At 41.5% G+C, this 24,809-nt stretch overlaps 1 protein-coding gene across 2 annotated transcripts in view; it reads right to left on the bottom strand.

The window, feature by feature from the left end:
- ALDH1A2 (aldehyde dehydrogenase 1 family member A2) overlaps positions 1–24,017 on the bottom strand; it is a 91,042-nt gene extending 67,025 nt beyond the window's left edge. The window contains exon 1 of one of the 2 annotated variants that reach the window (XM_078079278.1): positions 23,657–24,017. In XM_078079278.1, the coding sequence (XP_077935404.1) occupies positions 23,657–23,773 (117 nt within the window). In that variant the 5' untranslated portion in view covers positions 23,774–24,017. The remainder of the gene's footprint in view (positions 1–23,656) is intronic. The other variant, XM_036107025.2, reaches the window with a different exon arrangement.
- Positions 24,018–24,809: the final 792 nt, after the last annotated feature.

Here is a 24,809-nt window from a genome sequence, read left to right as displayed (position 1 = left end):
AGGAAGTCCTTCTTCAAGAGCCGTGCTAACGTAGCCCATCAGCACACGCCTCACTACACTGTGAAGAGGAAAACTACCTGCAGAGAGAGAATCTGGGAGAGGAATTTGTTTTAACCCGAAGTACGTGCGTAATGCACAGTCAATGAAAAATTCAGATTAGTAACATTACTAGATGCCCACGGTATACCGAGCATTTTCACTGTTTCACAAACCTGCGATGTAGGTATTTTCCTTCCAGATGTGTAAATGAAGGCTCGGGTTACCAGTGCAAGTTTATACTGCAAATAATTTACAGGGCAAAAACTTGACCGTAGGTCTCTAAATGCTAACTACAGAGCTTTTCCATTCCTCTTGACATTACTGGTCCCCCCACCCACCCACTGTCTCTGCTAAACTATAACTTTAAGTTAAAGATCTATGTTCGGTTAGGCCAAAAGCAACAGAAAGAATATAATTAGAACATTGCCTGTAAAGTCAGGATCGAAAACCCAACCAATCAAGAGAATGATAATAGAAGTTAACATGTGAGTGCTTACTATGTTCCAGGCACTGTTCTAGACACTTTCCATGTATTAACTCATTTAATCCTCAAAATGATCACATGTGGTAGGCATTATCACTATCCCTGTTTTATAGAGGAGGAAGTTGAAGATCAGAGATATAGAGGAGCTCACCCAGAGCTAGGCATGCGGTGGAACTGGGACTCGAAACCTACACAATCTGGCACCATCACCCCTCAGCCCTGGACCTGGACAAGTGCCCCGGAGCAGTTTCCTTCGCTGCTGCATGATCTTCCAGGGGATGCCTGTACTGTTCCAAAGTAAATGCGCATATTTCTTCCCAAGGGGTAGGTTCCTTCCTAATCTGGTCCCAACCAGCATCTCTGGTTTCATCTCTGGCCATCCCTCACCAAGTATCTAAGCTGGAATAACGTCTACAGCAGGATACCATTGCTGTAAGTGAAAAACAGCTCGTGGCAAAGTAACACCGTGCTTCCCATCAGGGATATGTCTGTATCTAGATGCAGAGTGGAGTGAGTGCCTGTGGAGAAAACAAGAAAACTTGCGCGTAGTGTGCCCTAAACTGAGGAGCACAATGATATAAAACTGTGGATCTAAGCTCCCCCTCACGCCCCCCTCTACTGAAATCACACCAAACATGCTATAAATTGTTATGAGTAAGGACATTTGAGCCTGCTGTTCTTCCCTCCCTTCTTTACCTGACACAACACTAGGATTGTGGTCATCCTTCAAAACTCAGTTCAAATACTTGAGAAAGCCTTTCCCAAATCCCTTCAGAGCTAACTGCTGGTTCTCTGACTTCTACCTGTGTATCGTATCATCCTGTCATATTTTACCCATGTCCCTCCCTAGACTGTTTGCTCCTTAAGGACAAATACCATGTCACTAGGTCATCTTTGTTTTTGTATCTCCAGGATCTAGAAAGGGAACAGTGAAAAGGTAGTTGCTCAATAAATGTTTAGATGTATTTGTATTCTTTCAACCAAAACCAAAACCATGTGTGTTTTAATTCCAGGAGCCAGATCCTTGGACTCCTAGAACCATTTTCGTCCATCCAGAGAATCAGGCCCCCGCTCGACACTGAATACTATGCCACTAACGCTAGATACTTCCTACTTCTTCTTGTCTGGATTGAGGCTATGACAATCAGTGTTCATCCAGCACATGGTTCTGGGTAGACACTGTGATACCAAGATAATGGAGTTACTTACTTACCTAAGAAGACTGCAGAGCCACAGTACCTTGCGAAACCTTTTTAAGAGAAAAGTGGTTCAGAAGGAACCCCTTTCCTCTGGGGCCCTGGATAATGACACCCGAGGTCACCTGAGCAATCTACAACCTGGAAAGTCACACTGGAGCTGCAGTGTCCCCGTGTGACCACTACCGAGTATGCAGTGGGGTCGGTTATTCAAACGGACTATGCCGAGGGGTTTCTTTATAAGGGGACATCACTTTAACGGTCTTATTTTCTTCTGCAGCAAAAGGAGGCAGAGGTAGAGTGCTAGTGTTCTGCTCTCAGTTTCACACTAACTGTCCGGCAAGTCTCCCAGCTCCCTGAGCTCTCAGTTCCCGTGTCTATGACAGTATCATTCCCGGTCACTGAAGACAGGCTAACCTAGGGCACTCGTGATAAGGTCTTCTGTCCAGCCCCTTGACAGATTGATAACTGATCACAGTATCTTCCAGTTGAACTTCTGAATACTTTTCAACACGGCACGTTAACAAGCTAGTGCCACCTGAATGGAAGATGTCTTCCCTAATGGTTTACAAGTTCTAGCGACTCGGTTCATCTGAGGTACTGGGTATCCAACACGCATGGCCACCAGTGGGCGCTCAATAGTTTACAGGAAGTTCTGTGACACCATAGCCTTGTCTTGCTCCTTCTCCAAGTGCATGTTGATGTTTCTTTTTTTTTAAGATTTTATTTATTTATTTGACAGAGAGAGACACATAGAGAGAGGGAACACAAGCAGAGGGAGTGGGAGAGGGAGAAGCAGGCTTCCTGTGGAGCAGGGAGCCCGATGCAGGGCTCGATCCCAGGACCCTGGGATCATGACCTGAGCGGAAGGCAGACGCTTAACAACTGAGCCACCCAGGTGCCCCGCATGTTGATGTTTCTAGAACCATTTCAACAACATATCTCTGTGCCCATGCAGAGTCCATCCTCTGGGTTCAGAAACTGCGGTTTCCTTTTCCAATTATGTCTAGTACTTGAACATGCAACTGATGTACTAGAAAGACACCATTCTGAAAAAGGAAAATTTAGGTGGAAAACAGTCCTACAACAGACATTTTAAAACGCATGCAAGGTCAACACCGAGCACAACTGGAAACTGCCCACCTCCCCCAAAGCACTGGGTTTAGTATCTTGTTGTGAAACTATGAGGTATGCCACGATGATACTTTACCAGCCAAATCTTATTAAAGCACGATTTTAAAATGCACTAATGAATGAATATCTTTTTCTTGGCCTAAATATAGTGAGAGGAGGCTGCTCGGGTTAGGAAGAGATAGATTCACAAAGCTGGAGGAGGTCTTAGATATAATCCACCCAAATGAGAAATGCTACTAAGTAAACGTCTCAAAAGGAGTCCAATGACTTGCCCAAGGTCACACACCCGGCTAGTGGCAGAAGAGGGACTGAAACCCCCATATCCTGATTCCCATCTTGCTGCCTTCTCTAAATTTAATCTTTGCTGATGTTCCTTTGGAAAGCAGATGTGATGGCTGCCTGGGTCATAGGAGAAATCCTCACTGCATTTCGTTCACAATGTCTCTTAACAACTACTCAGCACAAGGAATTTTGCTTGAGTCCCTTTTTCCTTCAACACAACCAACGCAAGTGACAGCAAAATAATTTTTCATTTCCTTTCTTGAAAGCAAAATGTGTTTGGGGAGCAGTGGTGATTTCCATTCCTAATGTGATTATGCTTAAAGATGAGGTCCTGGGATATTTTCTGCAGTCCCCCCACCCCAGGTGTAGAACCATGAATGACCAACCTTGACTGATTTAAGAGCTGGTAACAATTTCACTGCATCAAAGTGATTCCTTTTTCATCTGTTCCTTCCTCTGTAGAATCTAGGTATCCAAGGCTGAATAAGAAAAGGGCATCAAATGCCACAAAGTCTTTATAAAATGGTCACAGCTGTTTGGCTCATGGTTCCTTCTCCCAGCTAAGGGAATTAAAGTAAAAATTCATAATGACACTTTGTTAGGGACACTCTACACAGGCATTTGGGGAAGAAAAAAATCTGTAAGTATAATTTCCTCCTGTAAATATTTCATGGTATCCTAGATTCTGGGCAGGAAACGTCATATATTTCCCCATCTCAGAAATGTTTTCCCCTTCCTGATGGAATGTGTTTAAGAACTCTAACAAGTACAATACTCTACTGCAACAAAGGCTTCTGCTGAACGGAAGTGTCCTTTCCAAATCTGAAAAGAACAGGTATCTCAGGGTCCAAGAGGGGTGGTCCAAAATATGAATGGAGTATACGGTTGTGTTTCTGGATTGAAACAGTAAGGGCTTTTTGAAAGCCAACTCAAGGTGACTGGGCTGGTTTATGCATTTTATTATTTTTCAAATGAGACCATCAGGATAACAAAGCAACATGCAAGTCTTTCTCCCCAAGACAAGTGTAGAGACTGATGTTGTTTAACGTATTCATTCACGATGGTAAAGTGTTATGAGGGCTGTGTTCATATGTAAAACAGAGCAGAAAAATAAGGAAATCCACTGAGGACTGAGGTGATTAATCTTGTACTTATTCCTTTATCTTCCTTGTAGAACCAACCAGAGTGGAGGTACTAGAGCTGGAAGATCCCCATGTAAATAAATACCAGTCTGTCTTTAACCACTTATGCAATCTTGAGCCATCTTAAATAGACTCTCAAACTCTTTGAGCTTTGTTCCCTCCTCTGTAACAACAGAATTATAAGGCCCATCTACCTTGCAGGGCTGTTGTACAATTAAGTGAGATAAAATGTGAATGTGCCTAAGGCTTAGCTGGCTAAGATGAAGTTTCTTCCTTCTCTAAGTTCCTTGAAAAAAGCTCTCTTGGCTTCGTTTGGTTTCCCCCGTACTCTAACATAGCACTTAACATGCAGTCAGTGTTCAAAAGATGTAATAAATCCTATTACCATGGAAAGAAATAAAGATGGGATAAGGAATTCAGATTGGCTGTCCAAAGGGATCCAATTCACCTAAAAGTGGCTTTACGTTGTTTTTATAAATCTCAGTAGTTAACCTGGATAGAGATTCAAAACTGTAAATTTAGCCACGATAGCCAAGCCACATCACTTGGCCACTTCCGCAGCGGGAAGATAACGGAGAACAAATCAGGTTTGCCACACTTTTCAGCCCAAAGCCACGTGGCTGTGACAATATAGAGAGGCTGCCATGAATTTTCTAACTGGGGAATCGAAACCTCCGCGGAATTCCAAAGCGGCAGGCATTAATAGGAGTTAGGTGTAAATAATTTCCCATCCTCAATGAATCTTTGACATAAAGCTGCCATGTTTTATTTCCGCAATAAAATGTTTTGTTTTTTTAATAGTAAATGCTTCAAATGATTTGTATTAAACCCTGCAGTAGACTGTGCCTTGGAGAGCTGAATTTTACTCAGCTTGCCACTTAAACTGCTTTTGGCTCATCAAAGGAGAGTACCAGATAGCAAATCAATAACCAGACGGATCTATCTACAGAAAAAAGTTCAATTACCTTTAATTAAGCAGTACAAAGGAGTAGTTTAAGAACTTGTCATATGTTCGCTATCTCCTTTGACGTGACTGCTCTATTGTTTCTACTGACGTACTGTACCTTAAAGAGATCTGCGGACGACATAGAACACACAGCACTATCACTTAACTGGACAAAATTAAATTTCTCTTGTAATAAAGAATCATACTGATGCTCACCTCAGTGTGCTACTCTGCAAAGCTGGTAGCCTTTGAATACTATAATCAAAGGTAAAAAGATTACTTTTAAGTTTGATGAAAAATAGCACCATCTTATTTTACTTCTAATGAAGAGGCTACGTATATAAGGTAAAGGAATGAAGGAAATGCTCAGATCACTTATGGGAGGAGAGAACCCTCCTGTTGAACTAACTAGGTAGTTAGAGCAAAAGTGATTCTGTTGACTTCCGTTCTTTGCTTTGCTTCACGCCAAAACATCTGGCTAAAAAGTGAAAAAACACCCAAATGGCATTCTATAGGAAAACACACTTAGATGATTGATTGCATTTTTCACTTTAAAGTCAGTGTTTTGATATTATAGAGACGTGGACTTGGTTCAATAGGTGTAATCTCTTACTGGCAAAAGCATGGTTCTACAAAGCTTGCTTTGACAAGGACAGACTTATCAATTCTAATTTTAAATCAATTAACTGTTTTAAATAATGGACCCGATATTGTATGCTCTAAACCCCACTTATCCTGAGTCTTAGGCTGAAAGGCAGGAAAAGGGAAAAGTCTTCACTAGAAAAGACTGCAAACTAGACTTCCCAAGTATGCACATAGCACAAGGTCAAAAGAACTGAGAAATGAGGGGCAACATTTAAAAACAGCTTTTAAAACTATTAATCCACAGTGATTGTGTCAGAGTATTTAAAAATGAAGGTTGTATGCCCAGCACATTACACTAATGTGCAATGGTTACACGACTTGTGTTAGTGTTGTAAACAGAAATAAGTTATGACCTTAGCAATTCTAGGTAGCAAAGATCCACCCGGCGTTTCCCGTATCCATCTAACCTCAAGGTCTGTTTCTGAAAGTGAAAGGACACTGATGAGAGTCCAGAGACAAAAGGTCATTCATTAGTCATGTTCCCAGAAGACAGTTCCGTTTGGGCAGCCTTCAGGGGACAAGGCTAGATCTCAATGAACTGGGAGGTGAGGTAAGGGGTGGGGTGGCTGGCCTCTTTCCCCAAAGGAGGCTGCCTGGATCGTTCAGATTAAAGGGCTCTGGGGTAATTCCAGGGACCTGTGATCCAGATCAGGGAAGACCTAGTGTTCCTTTTGACTCAGAATTCCAAGGGGCATGGCAGGATATTTCTACCACAGGCCAAAACAGTCTAGTATTCCCAGTCCCTTATCATATGACTGGTTTGACTAGCACCTAGGTTGAATCTCATGGATGTCCCTTTGGTATTCTTTAACCACAAAAATGGACAAAGATGTCCTATAATCAAGTTCTGCCTCCCCATTGCTCTCATACTATATATATATATAAATATATGGTATACTTCCTATGTGTAGAAAGATTACTAGATGGTGTGACTTGAGTATGCCATTTAAACTTTCTGTGGCTCAATTTTCTCATCTGTACAGAGATTCAAAACGGTGACTTTAGCCACGCAAGCTAATAATAAAACCACCTCATCCAGTGGATATAAGAATTACTGGGACTACCGAAAAGTCTGGAATAGTGTGCACCCAAACTTTTAACAGACTCCGATTCTGAATGTAAACAGCCAATTCAAGGCAATTTATTAGTGCTCTTAAAAGGCTAGTTACTGCTTGTTCTGTGTTTGTGTACTCATTCGTTTATTCTTCTCCCCATTGCTAGTAACTGAATCCCCTTTGACAAACCAACAGAGACGAACAGGGCAAAAAGATGGGGGAAGAAGGTAAAGATGGTGAAGGCCATCCAACATATGAACTGGTCTCTGGGAGTTTCTGATTGCTCCCCTCTTCTGACTCTCCCATGAAGATAGGCCAATGCAGGCTGGTTCAGACGTACCAGGGTTGCCGGGCCCTGAGAGGGTCTGAGCAGTGGTGTGGGAAACGAGCTCTGAGAAGAGGAAATTCAGCAAAGGGCTTTAATGCCCTCCTGTCAGTCTTGAGAAAGCGGAATGTAACATGATTTCTTTTGTCTTCTGCTTGGAAACAAATGTTCTTTTGCCTATCTTCCCTAGGTTTAATTAGTCTTCTTTCTCAGAATTCAGCCTGTTCATTTGCAAATGGCAGACATCAGAAAGGCTAGTGACTGTGGGTGTAGGTGTTGGGGGGAAGGAGGCTGAAGTGTTTATTTTCAAAGCCACAGGGGTCCCCATTTGAAAAAGCACCCAGCTTATCTCAATGTTTTTGTTTGTATGATTTTGAATTAAAAGGTTGGAGCAATTCATTTAGGAGATTAAGCTGTCTTTACAATGGGCCTAGCTGCCCTATTTATTCACTAGTATTGCTAGGGTTTAAAAAGAAAAGTCTTTCTACTATACTCTTCATTATGCTAGTGCAAGAATTTTTAAGGATTCCTTGAGTCTTTGATTCTTATTGCCAATTAATTTTACATTAAAGTGATGTTAATTTGCTGGTCACAGATAAAAATCACAAACCATCTGCATAATGGTTTAGGTTTGCCAGTTTTAGCAAATGAAAATACAAGATGCACAGTAAAATATGAATCTCAGAAAAACAATTAAATTTCAGTATAATATGTCCCCAATCACTGGCAAATCATGGGGCATTCTTATATTTAAAAAGATTCGTTATTTACCTAAAATTCAAATTTAACTAGACGCTGTATATTTTATCTGGCAACCCTACCAGGTTTTCATGGATGTTGTACATGCTCCAAGAATGCCAAGTGGAAACTGGGAGAAATTCCATTTTGTTATTTCATTATTATACTTAAACTTGCTCCTTACAGAGTTGAAGTACTTCATCAATCGGAATAATACTCCCCATTTCATGAACAGATAAACAGATACCTGGGAAATCAAGTGAATTTTGACTACAGGATAAGACTTACTTCTAACCACCAAAGCCCATTCATTTATGATAATTTTTCTCATTATGAAAAAGTAAAACACAAAAGGGACAACTGGTATCTCTGGTTGAATTAGAACTTCATGTCATGAACTACTACATTTAAATGCCAGTATCTTTCATTTATGTTACAAAGCAAACATCCTGTGCAAATAGAAGCTGAAACACCCCAGTGAATATCCTAAGGTTGAAGAGGTCTTTGAAACAATAAATGAGTGATTTCTCCACAGGAGACTAAACATTTGCTTGTGACAGTAAACAAAAAGCAAGCTGAATTTTATATAGCACAATCATTTTCATGTATCTGTTTATATAGTTAGATGAGGAGACGGATTATTGGATTTTTTCTTTCAGTTAAAATCAAAATTATTGCCCTTGACTCAAATCTTAGCAAATGGTTTCAAACATAATTCTATCTATGTTGTAAATGATTAAATTCTTCCTCCCTCTCCTCCACTACAAATATGCAAAAAGGTCTGTGTGATGTCTTCCTCTACCCCAGAACTGGATGGTTAATATTTGTAACAATTCATTCCTAAAACCCCTGAGTTAATAAAATGTGATGATGAACTAATAAGTCTATTTGTGCAGACCCTACACAGTCAATTTCACTACCCTAAAGTCACATCTAATATTTAGGAAGAAAAGGTTTTTTTTTTTTTGCAGACCTCAAATCACCTTAATTTTTCATTTCTTTTTTCTTTCTTTTTAAAATAGGCACCTTCTCCACAAAGGGAAAAGGAAAGGAGACATCAAATGAAAAGCTCAAATTAACCTTCAAATATCTGAGCAAGAAATCCCTATTTGCCATTTAAACAAAATATTAGAAAAATCTTGAGAGGACTTGATTTTGAAATAACCTCATGCTCGAGGTAAGTCTGGCTAAGAAATGCCACCAAAAGCTGCCACTTGACCCGGAATTCCTCTGCAAGAAAAACTAGCCATACCTACATGTGAGACCTTCTATGAGAAACTGCCGGAATGTCAACTTCATTTGCAGTGGCCCCATATGGCCTGATCGCTCTCCCTGGCATGATAAATCACTGGCAGAATCCTTACCTTCCTACGTTTGATCTCTGCTCAGCAAGATGTGGTTTTGATGTGAAGAACTCCAGATCTCTTAGGTCAGAGACAAAGAGCAGTGGCACTGACCTGCAAAGTGCTAAGTCTCTATTAGACTCAAGTAAAAAGCCGAAGGCTCCTGACAAGCATCCTCGCCATGGAGTTTGCCCGACCCACCATGGTTTTCATGAGCTTAGGCTGACAGAAAAACTGCTGAGAATGGCTGGAGGAAAAGTGCCAACAAACCTTTTCTTTCTACCACCATGACCGGGTACTCACATCCATTTTCCCTAAGATTTAAAGAAGGAATTCTCTTGGGAATCACTGCTCTGAAATTTCTAGTACTGTAAGTCTTTAACAAACACAACATTTTCTATTTCTGGTGGATCTTTAGGACACGGCTAAATCGCTCATTCACGTAAGGAGAATCATTACCAGATTTCTGTGGACTGCTCTCTGGTAATGATAAGGACATCCTTGGGAAAATATTTGAAACACTGCTTTGACCCAAAATGTGGGGTCCCAGAAAGACTGCAAGGAAGACATACAAACAAGTTCAGTATTTTCCTTCTGATCCTCATAATCCCAGGTTTGGGCCCAGGAAATGAAAGAGTTCTGAAGAGTCAGGGTGGGGGTCAAGAAACCTTATAGCTCTTCCAATCCAGTTATTTTTGTAAGTAGATGGGTTAATAAGTAAGCATCTCATTCTGCCCTATCATTTTATAAGTAATAAAACTGATGTCCAGGGAATTTAAGTTAACTAACTCAGAATCACAAAGCATTTTCATATCCCCAGAGCCAATATAGAAGAAAGTACTCAGTAAGTTATCAAATAATCTGTTCATTCATTAAGTCCACGAATTTGTATTCTGTGCCTACATGTACAAAGTACGTGTATGCTAAAAAGCATACATCAATGGCAGATCTGGGACCAGTCTGCTGACTCTTTCACTACTCTACAGTACACCCTACAGATTTTCTATTTCAAAGGAAGGGGTAGGTGAGTGGGACTGAAGGGGGGGAGTTTTTCATCCTAAGTGTGTGTGTGTGTGTGTGTGTATGTGTTGCTCTCGCTCTCAGAAGAGAGCTATTCATTTCAAAACACTCTACCTGGAATTCACTTTTGGGTCCTGGCATTTTGTCTATCAGTAAGTATGCAAATGAAATCAGACAATTTTCTTTTCTAGGACTCATTCCTTTACTCATTCATTCTAACACAAAGATGTGTGGACCACATTTTGTGCCAAGACCATCGTGATAACCAGCTTTTATGAAAATTCAAATCCAGGAAGAAAACTAGTCTAGGCATTAAGCAATAATTGGATCCCTTGCTTTGGCATTATCAAACACACAAGTTATTCAACAGTAATAATAAAAATAAAGATCTGAAACCAACCTAAAAAAAAAACAAAACACATTTGAAAGGCTTCTTCCAACAAGTTCAGAAGCTATTTATTATAAAGATAACAGCCAAATCATTCCAAGAATTGTAAGACTCAAATTAGTATGAAACTTTAGTTGGCTGAAATGATGAAGAGCCCTGAGAAAGCAAAGAGTGGGCTATCATTTAAACAGCTGCATTATTTCAATAGCCGCCCCCTTGATACCACTCACAATTAGAGACACTCATAAATAAGCCCCTCGTTAGCTCTCTATACAACTAAGTTGGTGACTTCGCAAATGTTCATTAAAAGCAAAATGTTCGGTTTCTTTTTTTTTTTTAGCTAAATGTAGTTTATGTACCCGTCTTTGTACATGCACGTCTACACTCAATGTTGAGCAATAATCTCTCTCCTTAATTCAGATCATCAAGAGTTCCAGAAATCACTGATTTGTGTACTTCTTTTCCAAGCCTTCTCTTTTTCTCTGTTGGAATTCCTGGTAATGATACCAGAATGTGGGCAAACCTCATTAGTCTCCCTGCTGTTTACAAGACAGGATTTATGCTCAATGTGTTGAACACAATGACACACATCACTAAATGGCTAGAACTACCACCCAGGCTCTAATCTGAGAAATTTTTCACTCAGTACAAATACCTATCAGCATGGAGAAACACGGAAGAACAATTACAGCCAACACATGTAGTCTTTTAAGAGTACACCAATAAATACCCATTTGTGAAGGTTAATTTAATGCAACCCAGGCTGTTATCTGGAATAGTGTGTGTCACCTATTCAATCCATTAAGTAATTACTAAAGTCTCAGGAGAGCTCATTGAAGTCAAATGTGGTTATTCCAGGTTCATTGCTTCTGGTCTCCCAAAGGACCGTTCAAGCCAACAGCTGGGAGAGCTGACTACAAAGGTTCCCAGGCAGAACTAGACATTTTATAAAAACAGGTAAATGAATCTGATCAAGGAATGAGGGTCATCAAAGGCCTGCCTGACAGAAATACTTAGGGAGGCGGAAGAGAAGCAGACAAAATACTCAGGGAAAAGAAGAGTAAGATGGAAAAAGTGAGAAGAAGGAGTACCTCTGACTGAGAAGAAGAGGTACTTCTCTAAAGAGGTACACTTCTCTAAAAGTGAAGACCAAGAAATCTGAAGACTATCAGATCTGGCTTCAAGGAGACAACTTGTCAGCAGATTCCTTAGGTAAGATTTTTGAGCCATTCACAATAAAACATTAATCGTGCTTCCCAACTACCACCCTCCTGGCACTGAAGCTCTGTTACAGTACAGGTATTGCATGAATGCCTGGGGCCCACTATTTCTCTGTTCTGCATCTCCACTGAGGCTGCGTGCAACAGACGAATCTAATGTGGTTAAGCCTCGTGAGAAACGGTGGCTCGTAAAAGGCAAGGTGGAACATATCCACCTGACTCTTTCTGCCAAGTGTCTCTCCCACATAGGTTATAGTCAAGTTACACAAAATGATGGCCTATGGAGAGAGAGGAAGCACTAGAAAGAATGTGAAATATACTCATTTTCAGCGGTCTCAGACATAGTCACTCCCAAGTAGATCTGAAGAACCATAACAAAGAAAAGCACTTGTTGAATGAAAAAAAAAAATAACAAAAAAGCAGGACTTATTAAGGGCAGTATGTGGCTACCCAGCCAGTGGGAATCCAAAAACACAGTTCTTTACCATAGCCTAAAGAGTCACACCTACCTACGTGTTGATTATGTCAATCCTTTATTATGTTGTTGTTGTTGTTTTAATTGAACACTCTCATCTTTATGTGAAGTTGAAATTGTTGCTAATGGTAGCTACAACACCTACTATAATTACGTTTTGTAACAGGATTTGTAGTCAAAGAACTGGGCTTAGGATTGTCCTATATAATACTCAGCAGAGCTCTAGGCTAACAGTTCAAATTGTGCTTACTCCTGTTGTTATGAGCAGAGAAGGAAGAAAACTGAGTCCTGGAATTGCCACCTACTAGCTATCAAGCCTGGAGAATTTATTTAACTTTAATAGGCTTGATTTTCTCACTTACAAAGTGAGAAGATTAATATAACATCCACATCATAGGACTGATGCAATTATTAAATGTAATCATATATGAAAAGCACTTTGAAAGTTTTTGTATTAATATTAAAAAGAACTATTAGTAGCCAGTAATGCCAATAAAATATAACAAGTTTCACTTCACTGTAAGGCACTGAGCTAGATGCTTCAGAAATACTAAAATGAGCAAGAGTTTATAATCTAGTACAGTTTAGGAGTAGGGAGTTACACAGAAAACTATAATCATACAAGGCAAAAATTGTACCATTTAGGAGTAGGGCAAACAAGTAATATAGGCATTCAGAGAATATAGGTTCATCCTAAAAAAATAAGTGTGGGGCCAACTCTGTCAGGTATTACATAAGCAATATGCACAAAAAGGCCAGATTCAGTTTTAAGGTTGGAGAATTTCATTCTTCCTCAGTAGCTTCTTTAGAGCTAGAGGTACACATGCACAGATCAATAACTTATGAAATCTAAACACAAAAGTGAATGTGTAACACCTGCTTTGAGTTTAAAACACAATGAGTTAAAACATTAATGAAATACAAAGTAATGTTATTTTTGAGCTTGGTGCTAAGGAATAATTTAAATTCTCTAAACTAACAGGATGAAGCACCCTACTGAATTAGTTATTCAACAAAAAGGTATATCAAAATTCTTTTTCACATTATATTAGTTGTCATCTCTCTAGTTTTTCTCCAGTCCTATAAACAAATAGCACACAATGAAGAATTTACCTATTTACCTGGTAACGCTCCTTCAAAAACTGAGTGGGGTGTGTGTGTGTGTGTGTGAGAGGGGGAGAGAGAGAGAGAACAACAGTAGCTAGCATTTGAGCACTTACTCTGTTCTAGGTAATATAAGAAAGCTAGGGAAATAAGTCTTGACATGAAAAACTTATAATGATCATATTATCCTAAAGTTTTATACAATGACTCCTTAAAGGTAGGTTTATAGAATGCACTACTGTTCTTAGTTTAGGAAAACCAACATGTACTTAAAATCATCCACCGAAGTAGGACTAGTTTCTGATATTTTCCCATTACGGAGAAGACCAGGCTTAGAGAAAAACCACACATTCTGAACCTCCTAATCCCGTTCCAAAATTACACAGGATACAATTTTGAATTCTTTACACATTAATATCATTTGATTTTCCTATATGTTACATCATTTGTCCTTAAGATTTACCTGTGTTCTTACACATATACAGATACCAATTACAGGTGGATTAAGACATAATGAGAAAGATAAATTCTTTCATAATAAAAGTAAACTTTCAGAAGACTATATAAAAGAATATCTTGAAAAAATCAGAATAAGGATGGATTTCTTTAAAAAGACACCAAAAGCACTAAACATAAAGAACAGATAGGGGCATCTGTGTGGTTCAGTCGGTTAAGTGTCTGCCTTCAGCTCAGGTCATGATCCCAGGGTCCTAGGATCGAGCCTCACACTAAGCTCCCTGCTCAGGGGGAAGCCTGCTTCTCCCTCTCCCTCTGCCATTCCCCCCACTTGTGCTCTCTGGCTCTATCTCTCTGTCAAATAAATAAATACAATCTTTAAAAAAAAGGAAAGATAGAAATACTCCTCTCTCTTTGCATTTAAAACCATATGACCTTACACTTAAAAAGGAGGAGGAGGAAGAAAAAATACAAGGAGGCAGAAAATTTTCACATGGTATAAAGCTATCAAAAACTTATAATCCCAAGTACATAAAAACTGCTACAAGTCAGTAAAAATACACACATACGCAAACAGAAATAAGCAAATGATATATTAGCCAATTCACAAAGGAGGACAGCCAAATGGCCAATAAACATATGGAAAGATACTAAACCTCATAAGAAATCAACACAATGCAAATTAAAATGGCAGTGAGATACCATTTCACACAGATTGGCCAAATTTAGGAAGTATGAGAACTCCAAGTAGAGGTGAGGACGTAGAGTAGCAGGGACGCTGATAGACTGCTGGTGGCAGTGGAAACTAGCATAACAGTGTTGGACAGAAATTTGCAATCCTTAATTAAGATGTAGATCCACATACCCCATGAGCCAGCAATATCACTTCTCAGTATAGATCCTAGAAAAACCTCTCACCCAGGCACCTAAGGAGATATGCTTAGGAATATTTAATGCAGCATTACTATAATAGCAAAATGCTGGAAGTACTTTAAATGTCACTAGTAGAGGGGCGCCTGGGTGGCTCAGTCATTAAGCGTCTGCCTTCGGCTCAGGTCATGATCCCAGGGTCCTGGGATTGAGCCCCGCATCGGGCTCCCTGCTCCGCGGGAAGCCTGCTTCTCCCTCTCCCACTGTCCCTGCTTGTGTTCCCTCTCTCACTGTGTCTCTGTCAAATAAATAAATAAAATCTTAAAAAAAAAATAAATGTCACTAATAGAATTGATGAAAAATTGTAATATATTCAAAGAATGGAATCTGACAATGAATGAATGATGATGAATGAATCACAAATACATCCAATAACATGGGGGAATCTTGAAAATATTATATGCAAACAAAGCAAATTATAGCACGGTACCATTTATATAAAAAATTAGCATGCAAAACAAGAGTATATATTGTTCATGAATACATATAGATATACAGATACTTAAACCTATGGGAAGGATAAATGTCTCTGAGGAAGGAAAAGGGAAGAAAAGAGAGGAGTGGAAGAAGGTCATAGGTGGAGTTTCAATGTATTTCTTTAAAAAAAAAAAGAGCAGCAAATATTGCCAAATGTTAAGAACTAACAAATCTGGGTACAGGGGCACAACATGTTTGTTATTTATTCTCTATAATCTTCTGTATGATTAAAACACTTCGTTTCCTGTTAAGTAGGTCTAACAATACAGTGTGCTGTTGGTTTGTGGAGCCTGAAGCATCTCTCTCCCTTCTGAATGCTCATGGTGCTTCAAGTGCATTCATCTCAAGCATCTGCATCTTCTATTACGCACCATAGTTATTTGTGCACATGTCCTCACCCCACATCCAAGTGGGAATCCTATCCAGCCCCTTCAGGGCAGGGCCCACATCTGTAGATCTTTTCATGCCAGACAGTGACTAACAGTGCTTTGCACACAAGTGGCCCAAATAAACGTCAAATGAATAAACAAATTAATAAATTCAGGTAAACAAAAGGGTAGCTCTAGCTGTAGATAAAAATAAAAATGACCTCAAGATACTACAGTGAGATACCCTTCCCTGTGAAAATCAAGTTATATTGGTGTGTTGGGTATCAGATTCTAAAATACAGATGAGAAACCAGAATTCACTGGTTTCTGGTTTGCTCAGGAATTTAACCAGTCATACTGATTCCTGATCTCCTCCCAAAAAAGGATTCTGGGCAAAAGTCCAATTTTCACACCTAGGAAAATAAGACTTTAAGTTATTCTCTGTAGATTTCTATAGACACTTCATAATTTTGTCTTATCAGGCAAGATCTTCTTTTTTTTTTTTTTTAAAGATTTTATTTATTTATTTGAGAGAGAGAATGAGATAGAGAGAGAGAGCATGAGAAGGGGCAGGGTCAGAGGGAGAAGCAGACTCCCTGCTGAGCAGGGAGCCCGATGTGGGACTCGATCCCGGGACTCCAGGATCATGACCTGAGCCAAAGGCAGTGGCTTAACCAACTGAGCCACCCAGGCGCCCCTCAGGCAAGGTCTTCTTATGTCCCCTTTTCCTTCCCACCATAAACACCCCCTCATTACACACATATCAGCCCATACACTGGGTGTATGTATTGGTTGTGGGGACTGGGAAAAGAATGAGGTTATTTTTGCCTGTTATTTGGTGTACTTAAATCTACAATATTTTGTAAGATCCACTTACCTGGAGGTAGTTTCCATTATTCCTGTGGGAAGAGCCACCCAATTTATACCATTTTTTGACTAACTTTCAACTTTAAGAAATCCCTAGGAATGACCTGGGACAAAAAAACCCTAAGAGTCATTGGATTTGAAATCAGAAGATATAGGCTAGAGGAATGAGAAGAATGTACAAGAAAATGTATAAAAATATAATCTTTAATTATTTTGAAATTTCCCCCTATATTTTATAATCAAGACTAGAAAGTGTTGGTACCCCTGATATCTTAAATTCTTTGCAAATAAGAGACAGATGTGTCTAGTTTTAGCTGGACAATAGTTTTATCTTTCCAGAGGTCTAGGGCTAAAGCAACTGCTATGCTGGCTCACCAAAGGTCAGTTTGTGATGAGGAAAGGAAACAGAGCAGCTACGTACTTCTGGAGGTAACAGAGCTGAACTGAAGTAAGAAGAAAGCTTCCTTCGATAATAAAAATTAGAATGTTCACTCACAGACATTCTAATTTTTAACCACATTCTACAGAGGTCAATAAACCCCCGTGTTTAGCCCCAGGGAAATTTTGTTGAGAGCCCAGCAGAAGTCTAGGTAGTGAAAGCACCCAATTATTATTCCAACTGGAATTTTCAAAGGTTGGAAGTATTTCCAAATCATGTGACACAACAGAGACACGCTGTAAATAAACTCATTAAGAGTTAAGATTTTGAAGGGAAACATTTTAAACATTACTTCATCTTAAAGGCCAACAAAGGAGCAATGGAGAAATGCCAGAAGTAAGAAATTCTCAACTTGGATAATCTCATATATCTGAAAGGTAAAATGGAATGGAGCTCAAAGATATATCTGAAAAGGCAATTAAAAATTATCCAAAGTGGGGTGCCTGACTCTTGATTTCGGCTGACGTCATGATCTCAGGGTCGTGAGAGTGAGCCCTGTGTCCGGCTCCACGCTCAGCATGAAATCTGCTTGAGATTCTCTCTTTCCCTCTGCCTCTCACCCCCGTTTTCTCTCTCTCTCTCAAAATAAATAAATAAAATCTTTAAAAAAATTATCCAAAGTGAAATTATGGCAATCACTTTTATAATACATCAGGTTTGGTGTTTGGGGGGACATGACTGGCTTTGAAATGATCTGTCACAGCGAATAAAGAAATTAGTGAAATGCTAGAAGGGCTTTCAAAATAGTCACTGCATGGTGGTTTTACTTTCTGGAAGGTGAAGTGCCCCAAAATTGGGCAGTCAGGACCAGTGAAAGTCTCTTTAGTTTTAAATTATATGAACTAAAATATCTTCCCACTTCTAAAAAGTATATATATATATAGATATATATATACACACACATATAAATTCTGAGAATGTCCTCAAACACTGCTACACCTCCCAGATTTATGTGCCAAAGACTTGGCAACATCTTTGCACAAACTACTTAAAATGCCAGAAATGGTTGTTTGCCATCTAACACTTAGGGCCAGCCACGTGGGTGTCCTGAGGCACATTAATGCTGAATTTTGGCACAAATGTCAGATATCTAATTTGATTATTAAAATACTGGCTGGGAAATTGTTTGATTTAGTGACTTCTTAATAAAGAGAAGACCTTGGTAGGGAAGCCTCCAAGGGATCTCATTTGATGAAAATCCAGTGTAAACATATAAGGGATCCATAGCTACCCAGAATATTCAACTCTTACGACTAATTAAAATAGTACACGATGGTCTGTTTTACAAAACTTTATTGACTGTACAATTCTGATCTTTCTTAAAATGGGCCTCGGTTCATCCATAGCTCCAAATGTAAAAATGAAAATGGAGTTAGCCTTTGGCTGATCGCCATTCTGTGTACTTTCACCCAGTTGTTCATTTAGTCCTGACAAAAACCCCGAAAGGTAGCTACTATTATCTCACATTTGGCCGATGTAGCAATTGACACTCAGTGAAGAAACTCCTCAGCAGGAGACAGCATCCATACCTTGTTTACCATTGTATCTCTGGAGCCTCAAGGCACAGCTGACCCTGTGTGCTGTCTACATGTTGACTGCCCACACAGCTAATAAGGACATGTCCAACCAAGCTTTTTCTAAAATGTAGGCCATATGATCTCTGTTGCGACTACTTGACTCTACCATCGTAGTCCAAAAGTAGCTCCAGCTAATATGCAGTTGAATGGGTGTGGCTGTGTTCCAATAAATCTTTATTTACAAAATCAGGCAGATCGTCTGTAGTTTGCTAACTACTGCAAGCTGTTACTAAGATAACTAAAAAAGACAAAAATATACATCAGTATTTCTATTTCATTATCCAGCGGAGAAAGACTTGAGACAGAACTGCATATGTTGGTATTTGAGATGTTTTTGATCTGGTCACGGTTTGATCACTGGGCTTGGGTAATGCAACAGAGAACGTATTACGCATGCCTGGCTTCTCTTCAGCCTTGCTACGAGGAAATCAGACCTCACAGAACAGGCTCCTCAGAGAATCTTCTAACCTCAAATAGAAAAACTATCATTCCTCATTTTATAGAAGTGGAAGACAGAATTGTCCTAGCAAATGATGATTCCATAAAGTAGCATAAGCCTGTACAGTAGAAAGCATCAGAACCCCAGGAGAGTTATCTAAATCAAGCCCTACAATTAAAATGGTTAGCTTCTCTAGTTTGAATGGAGATGACACAAACATCAAAAAGCTATACAATTATGAAAACGTATTCTTTGAAAATCTGAGGTTCCTATAAACATGGACGTGTGATTCACAATTTATGATCAAGACAATCTTGATTAGAGGTTTGGAAACAACTAGACCCACACCATCTTTTAAGAAATGATCCCTGGGATAGGCAAGAATCTTGCCCTAGACCTAACAACAACAACAACAACAACAACTCAAAGGCACATCAGAAATAGTAATTTAAAGTCAGGGAATCAAAAGCCACAGATGTAGCAGCTTCTTCAGAGGAGTGGACCAGTACATGTTCGCCCCATGTTTGCAATAGAAGCAACACAAAGAATAAAGACTTAAACTCTTTCAAAAAACCAAGCCAAAACAAAACAAAAATCCAAAAACAAAAACAAAAAACAACTATGTGACTGTTAGGAAAAACAAAGTATATGGTGAAGCAAGTTCCAGCAGTTTTTTTAAAAGTCAAGGCCAAGGTCTTCCTTATCAATTATTTCTACCTCTTCCTATTCTCTCTCCTTCAAAAGGTTTTGCAAGGATCAAGTAAGATACACATGAAAGTGCTAAATAAACCATTAGGCCCCATAAACAATGTAAGTGGCACCATATATTTTATTATCACCACTGTTATTACATTGATCGACTGAACTACTGCCATGCTGACGATTAATTTTTGGCACTCAATCTTTTTAATAAGACCCTAAGCTCCTGGAAGGCAAATGCCCAACTAGCATAATGGAGAGCACTGTTGTTAGAATACTAACAATACTCGATGGCCACTCAAACAGCCTTTGGACCGAATTGAAGTTGACCCCAGAAAACAGCAGATGTTCAATAAAAAGTTTTTAAATGAATAAATAAATAAATAATAGTTACCCAACACACATTAGCTCTGATTTTCAGTTGATTGTCTTTTATTTTTTCTCTTCTAGTTTAGTAAGTCAGTACTCCATAAATGTTCCCTTCCTCCCTCTGTTCTCGCTCCCCACAGCATCAGATGCTGGAAGAAAACACAACCCCTTATGTTACTGTTAGTTATAGGCATAAAGGGTCACTGAAAAAAATGCTCAACACAGAGACCGCACAATATGTGTGTTTGTGTGTGTGTGTAACGGGGAGGAAGCACTGGAGCCAGAAGAGATGATAGAGACAACAGAGAAGGTAGGGTGAGATAAAGACCGAAAGATTCCAAAGATCTTCTGGGAATCTGGAAGAAATCTCCCCTGCAGTTAGGGGCAGTCAGTAAAGTGCCAGCCTTGATTTTACAATGTGTGAACTCCTACAATATATTCAGCCATACGAAGGTTTAAAAACCAGACTGATGAAAAAGAAACAATTCCGAAAAGCTTTAATTCATAAAAACACGGCTAAAAGCAATCAGGTTCCTGCGATCGCTGATAAGCAGTCTTCTCAGGATACAAGCAAGAGAGCATGCATTCTCTTGGCCTCAAAGTGGTCCCCCTGCTACTTCTTGTGGGTGGACTTAGCGCTCTTTCTTGACTAACGCAGTCTTTGAAAACAACAACAACCACCACCATATTCCTTAGTAAGCAATCATTTTTAAAGCTTGGGATCTAGTTCACTGCATTAAGGAAATAAAATTAGACATATACCAAAGATGGTACTGCCATTGATCCTTAGTCTAAAATGGGTATTAGAACTTCAGAGAGGTAGGCTTCTTTTTAAAACTAAATATAACTGCGTGAAAGTCAATATAGGAGCACAGCTTTAGCCCTTTCAGCATCCATGGAGACCAAACCGTAATTTTGGAGTATTTTCACTGGACCTTTGACAAAGGTGTAACTTTCATTTCTGATGATCTCCCCCATTCCACCATTTATAAAAAGTGCCAAATACTTTTAGAAGAAGAATGGCAAAAAAATACAGGACAATACAAGATCACAAATGCAAAGTTTTCTGGATGCACGCTACTTAAAATTCTCATAATCTGACCATTTACACGTAGGTAGTGACTTCATGTTGGTCCCCAAAACACATTTAAAAATCCTGTCGTAATATCCTTCCCTAAAGAGGTATTCGTTTAAGAAGACAAAAATGATGAAGGATCCGTCTTGTTTATCTTGTACCACTTTGTGACACAAACACCGTATTTGTTTCTTACGTGTTATTCAACAAGCCCTCCAGCGTAGTAATTTCTAAGCCATTACTCTTTTAAAAATTCCTGATGAATGTGGTACTACTGTTCTAAAGGATGAACTGTCCATTCTACCTTTTTCATTCTTCTGTTTCAAATTACCAATACCCCTCACTTCTGATCATAAGTGAATTTTTAGAAACCTTTCCACTAATCTTACTTTCCTTTTAAGTAAAAAATCATTACCCACTACCCTCAGCTACCAACAGAGCACTGCTCTTCACGTTAAAAAAGCTGCTCGCCCATGACGCTTGTCTCAGAAAATTTAGAAGCCTCGCTAAAAAGCTGAGGAGGAAAGCTGCTGGGAATGTTCACAGATACCTGATTTAACAAGGTTCTGTGAAAAGAGCTTGCCTTTAGATTAACATTACTCAATGTTTATGAGGGTTGTTTGTCAAGCCAAAAATAAGGTGCCTCCTCCCCACAAATTAAAGAGTCAAGTTACAATCCATTATTTCATTTCTGATTGTTTTTCTTTGTAATAAGTGGGAAAGTGGATACTGGATAAAAGTCTCTCCAGAGCTAAAAGACTCCACATTAAAGGCTTCAATTAGCTATAAATCAGTTGTCTTTCCTACTGGGGGAGAACAAGAGAAAAAGAGAGCAGGGGTAGTTGGGAAAAAAAGAAAACTGGAAGAGCTTCCAAATTAAATTCCGGGATACCTACTGCATACCTAAAACTCCTTTCCGGGGCTGGGAGGAAAATCCAAACAAAAGTTAAGACTAAACTCGAACCCTCCCAAATATGAGAGTTCGCTCCTGTCTCACGGGGAGATCTTGGAACTTAAGACCTTTAAAGAGAGGCTGAAGAGGTTAGGGACCCTCATAAAACAAAACGTTTATGCTGTATACTTTCCCCGCTCGTTCCCAAACCCAGATATGTGCCCCCACATTGGCACTATTGTTATGCAAACTATCTAAATGGCTGTAACCACTAACGACCTCCCATTAAAATGGCTTTCAAAAATTTGTCACACCATCTAAAAAAGCTAACAGGTACATCAAACCCATCATAAATCGGACGTTCAGAACACGAATCACCTTGGCTTGTATTCTAAAACTAACACAAGTAAAATTTCAATATTCGGATTTTGAAAAAATTTCTCTTTCAACCATTAAGCCAAAACCAAACAATCTACTTCTCAACAAATTTAGTTTATCTTGTAATAAGCATGATGGAAAACAACTTTAACCCTATTGTGTGCGCGCAGTGTGTGTTTAAGTTAATCGGGAGAAATTTGGGGTAGAAATCAACTGAAAGGATAGAAAATCAAACAAGAGAACTGTAAAATGAACTCCAGGGAACATGACTTTAAATCCCATCTATCTCCCCCCCTCCATGCTATAACGTTATAATCACCCCCGTGTGTCTAATTAATATATTTTTTCTATGTGGAATTCATAGAAAGTAAATTCAATTTACATTAAGGTAGCGAACGCATATTCTTTTTTATGTGGTGCAACAGCAACAAAAAATCCTGCTTGGCAAACCCAAGATGTCAGAGTTCGTTATAAAAAAGAATTTCTTTCCCGTCCGACAGCGAGCCCGTTAATCTGCACACATTTAGAGAGTTTCCGACTTTTCCAGGAGAGCCGCCACTGCCTAGAACATTCGAACGAAATGCCGATACTGGAGCTGCGGGTCGCCGGCAGCCAGGTTTCCGCGCCATCTGCAAAGGCGGCCGGAGCGCCGCGCGCCCGCTCAGTGCCTCCGGGAAAGCCGCTCCGCACGCGCGGGCTTCCGAGGACCGAGCGGGACGCGCAGCCCAGCGGCCCCTGAAGGCGCAGGGCCGCCGGGAAGAGCGGCCGGGCTGCATGGCCCACCTGGCGGGAACCCTTCCTCCCCACTTGAGGAGTCGAAGCGGTGCCGACGCCTTGCCCGCGGCAGTCCGGACCGCGAGAATCGGATCAGAAGGCAGCGGCAGACGCGGCAGGGGTAAGGAGCCGTTGACCGCGACCCCCGGCGCCGCGCTTCAGGTTGGGGTGAGCCCCTAAGGCGTCCCGAGACCCCGCAGGACTTCGGATGCCCCAAGCCCGAGGACGGGGCGTCCCTCTGCCGCGCGGGGATGACAGGCTGGCCCCGGCCATCCCGGCCCCTGAGGCCGTCACGCCACCCTCGCTCCCTAACAGATCATGGACAGGAAGGAAGGTTCTAGAAAGCCTCGGCGGACGGCAGGTCCTCGCCGGCCGCTTACCTTGGTGTACTTGATTTCGAGGTTGGGCGTGGGCGATGGCAAGAGGTGCAGGGACGCCATGAGGGCGGCGGGGTCGGCCTTCACCTCGCCGGGCATCTCGATCTTACTGGAAGTCATGGTGGCGGGCCGAGGTGTCGCTCGCCCGCGGCGTGGGCTGTGCGGGCTGTGCGCGCGGTCCGCGGGCCGGGGGCGCGCTCGCCTGTATATAGGCAGGTGTCAAGCTGGGGCTTTTCTTATTGGACGTGAGGGCCGAGGCGCGGGGGGCTGGTCCATCCTACCTAGGACGCCCGGGCGCAGCCCCGATTTACATAAAGCCCGCCGCCCGCGCCGCGCGGCCCGTTCGCTCGGCGCCCACGGTCAAGTGCGGCCGGCGACAAGCCGGCTGCGGGCACAGACCCACGCCCACCCCGCTGCCGCCGCAGGCCTCGACGGCCAGAGCCGGGACCCGCGCCGCGGCCGCGCGGGGCTCGGAGAGCGGGACCGGCCTCGCTCCGGCACGGGCGGCGGCGGCCGGGGGCGCACCTTGGCGGATGTCGCGCGCGGGTCGTGGCCCCAGAGGCAGAGCGAGCGGGGGCTAACGCGGTGTCGGCGGAGGAAGCTTCCGGGGCGCGGAGGGCGGCTCTTGGGGCGCCGAGCGGGCTCGGCCGCTGGTGGGGCGCGTCTGGAGCCCCTCCCACCCGCGTCCCGGGGCCCGCCGAAAGCGCGTTCCCCCCTCCCCCGGAGACCCAGGGGGCGCCCTCCGCTCTCCTTCCTCGGGCAGGCGGCCCCGCACACACCCACGGCCTACAGCCGAGCCCGAGCTGCACCCGCGGCCGCAGGGTCCGGGACCGGTAGTGATGAGTGCGAGTCCTTCGCCCCACACTCAAAATTAAGTATCCCCGCAAGGCGGCCCTCGCCCGGCTTCTCCCGCCCAACTGCTGCCCTCTGCCGGCTGGGACCGCCCCGGGCGGTCTGGGCTGCGCCCCAGGATGCGGGGTGGTGGTCCTTATAGGCTCTTGCGAGTTGCATGTTTCATTGGCCCCTCTATCTTTCTTCTTGGATCCCCCCTTCCAGCGCTTAACTCCTCGCCCCCAAATAACACAACGATATACTTGCTTTGCTTTTCTGTTGTTTTTCACGCCAACAGCTATCATCCCTCCAGACATGGGGTTCC

The sequence above is a fragment of the Halichoerus grypus genome, chromosome 8 (assembly GCF_964656455.1).
Source record: "Halichoerus grypus chromosome 8, mHalGry1.hap1.1, whole genome shotgun sequence".
Taxonomy (NCBI): Eukaryota; Metazoa; Chordata; class Mammalia; order Carnivora; family Phocidae; genus Halichoerus; species Halichoerus grypus.
Note: the sequence above shows the minus strand (reverse complement) of the source record. Positions and strands in the feature narration are given on the sequence as shown.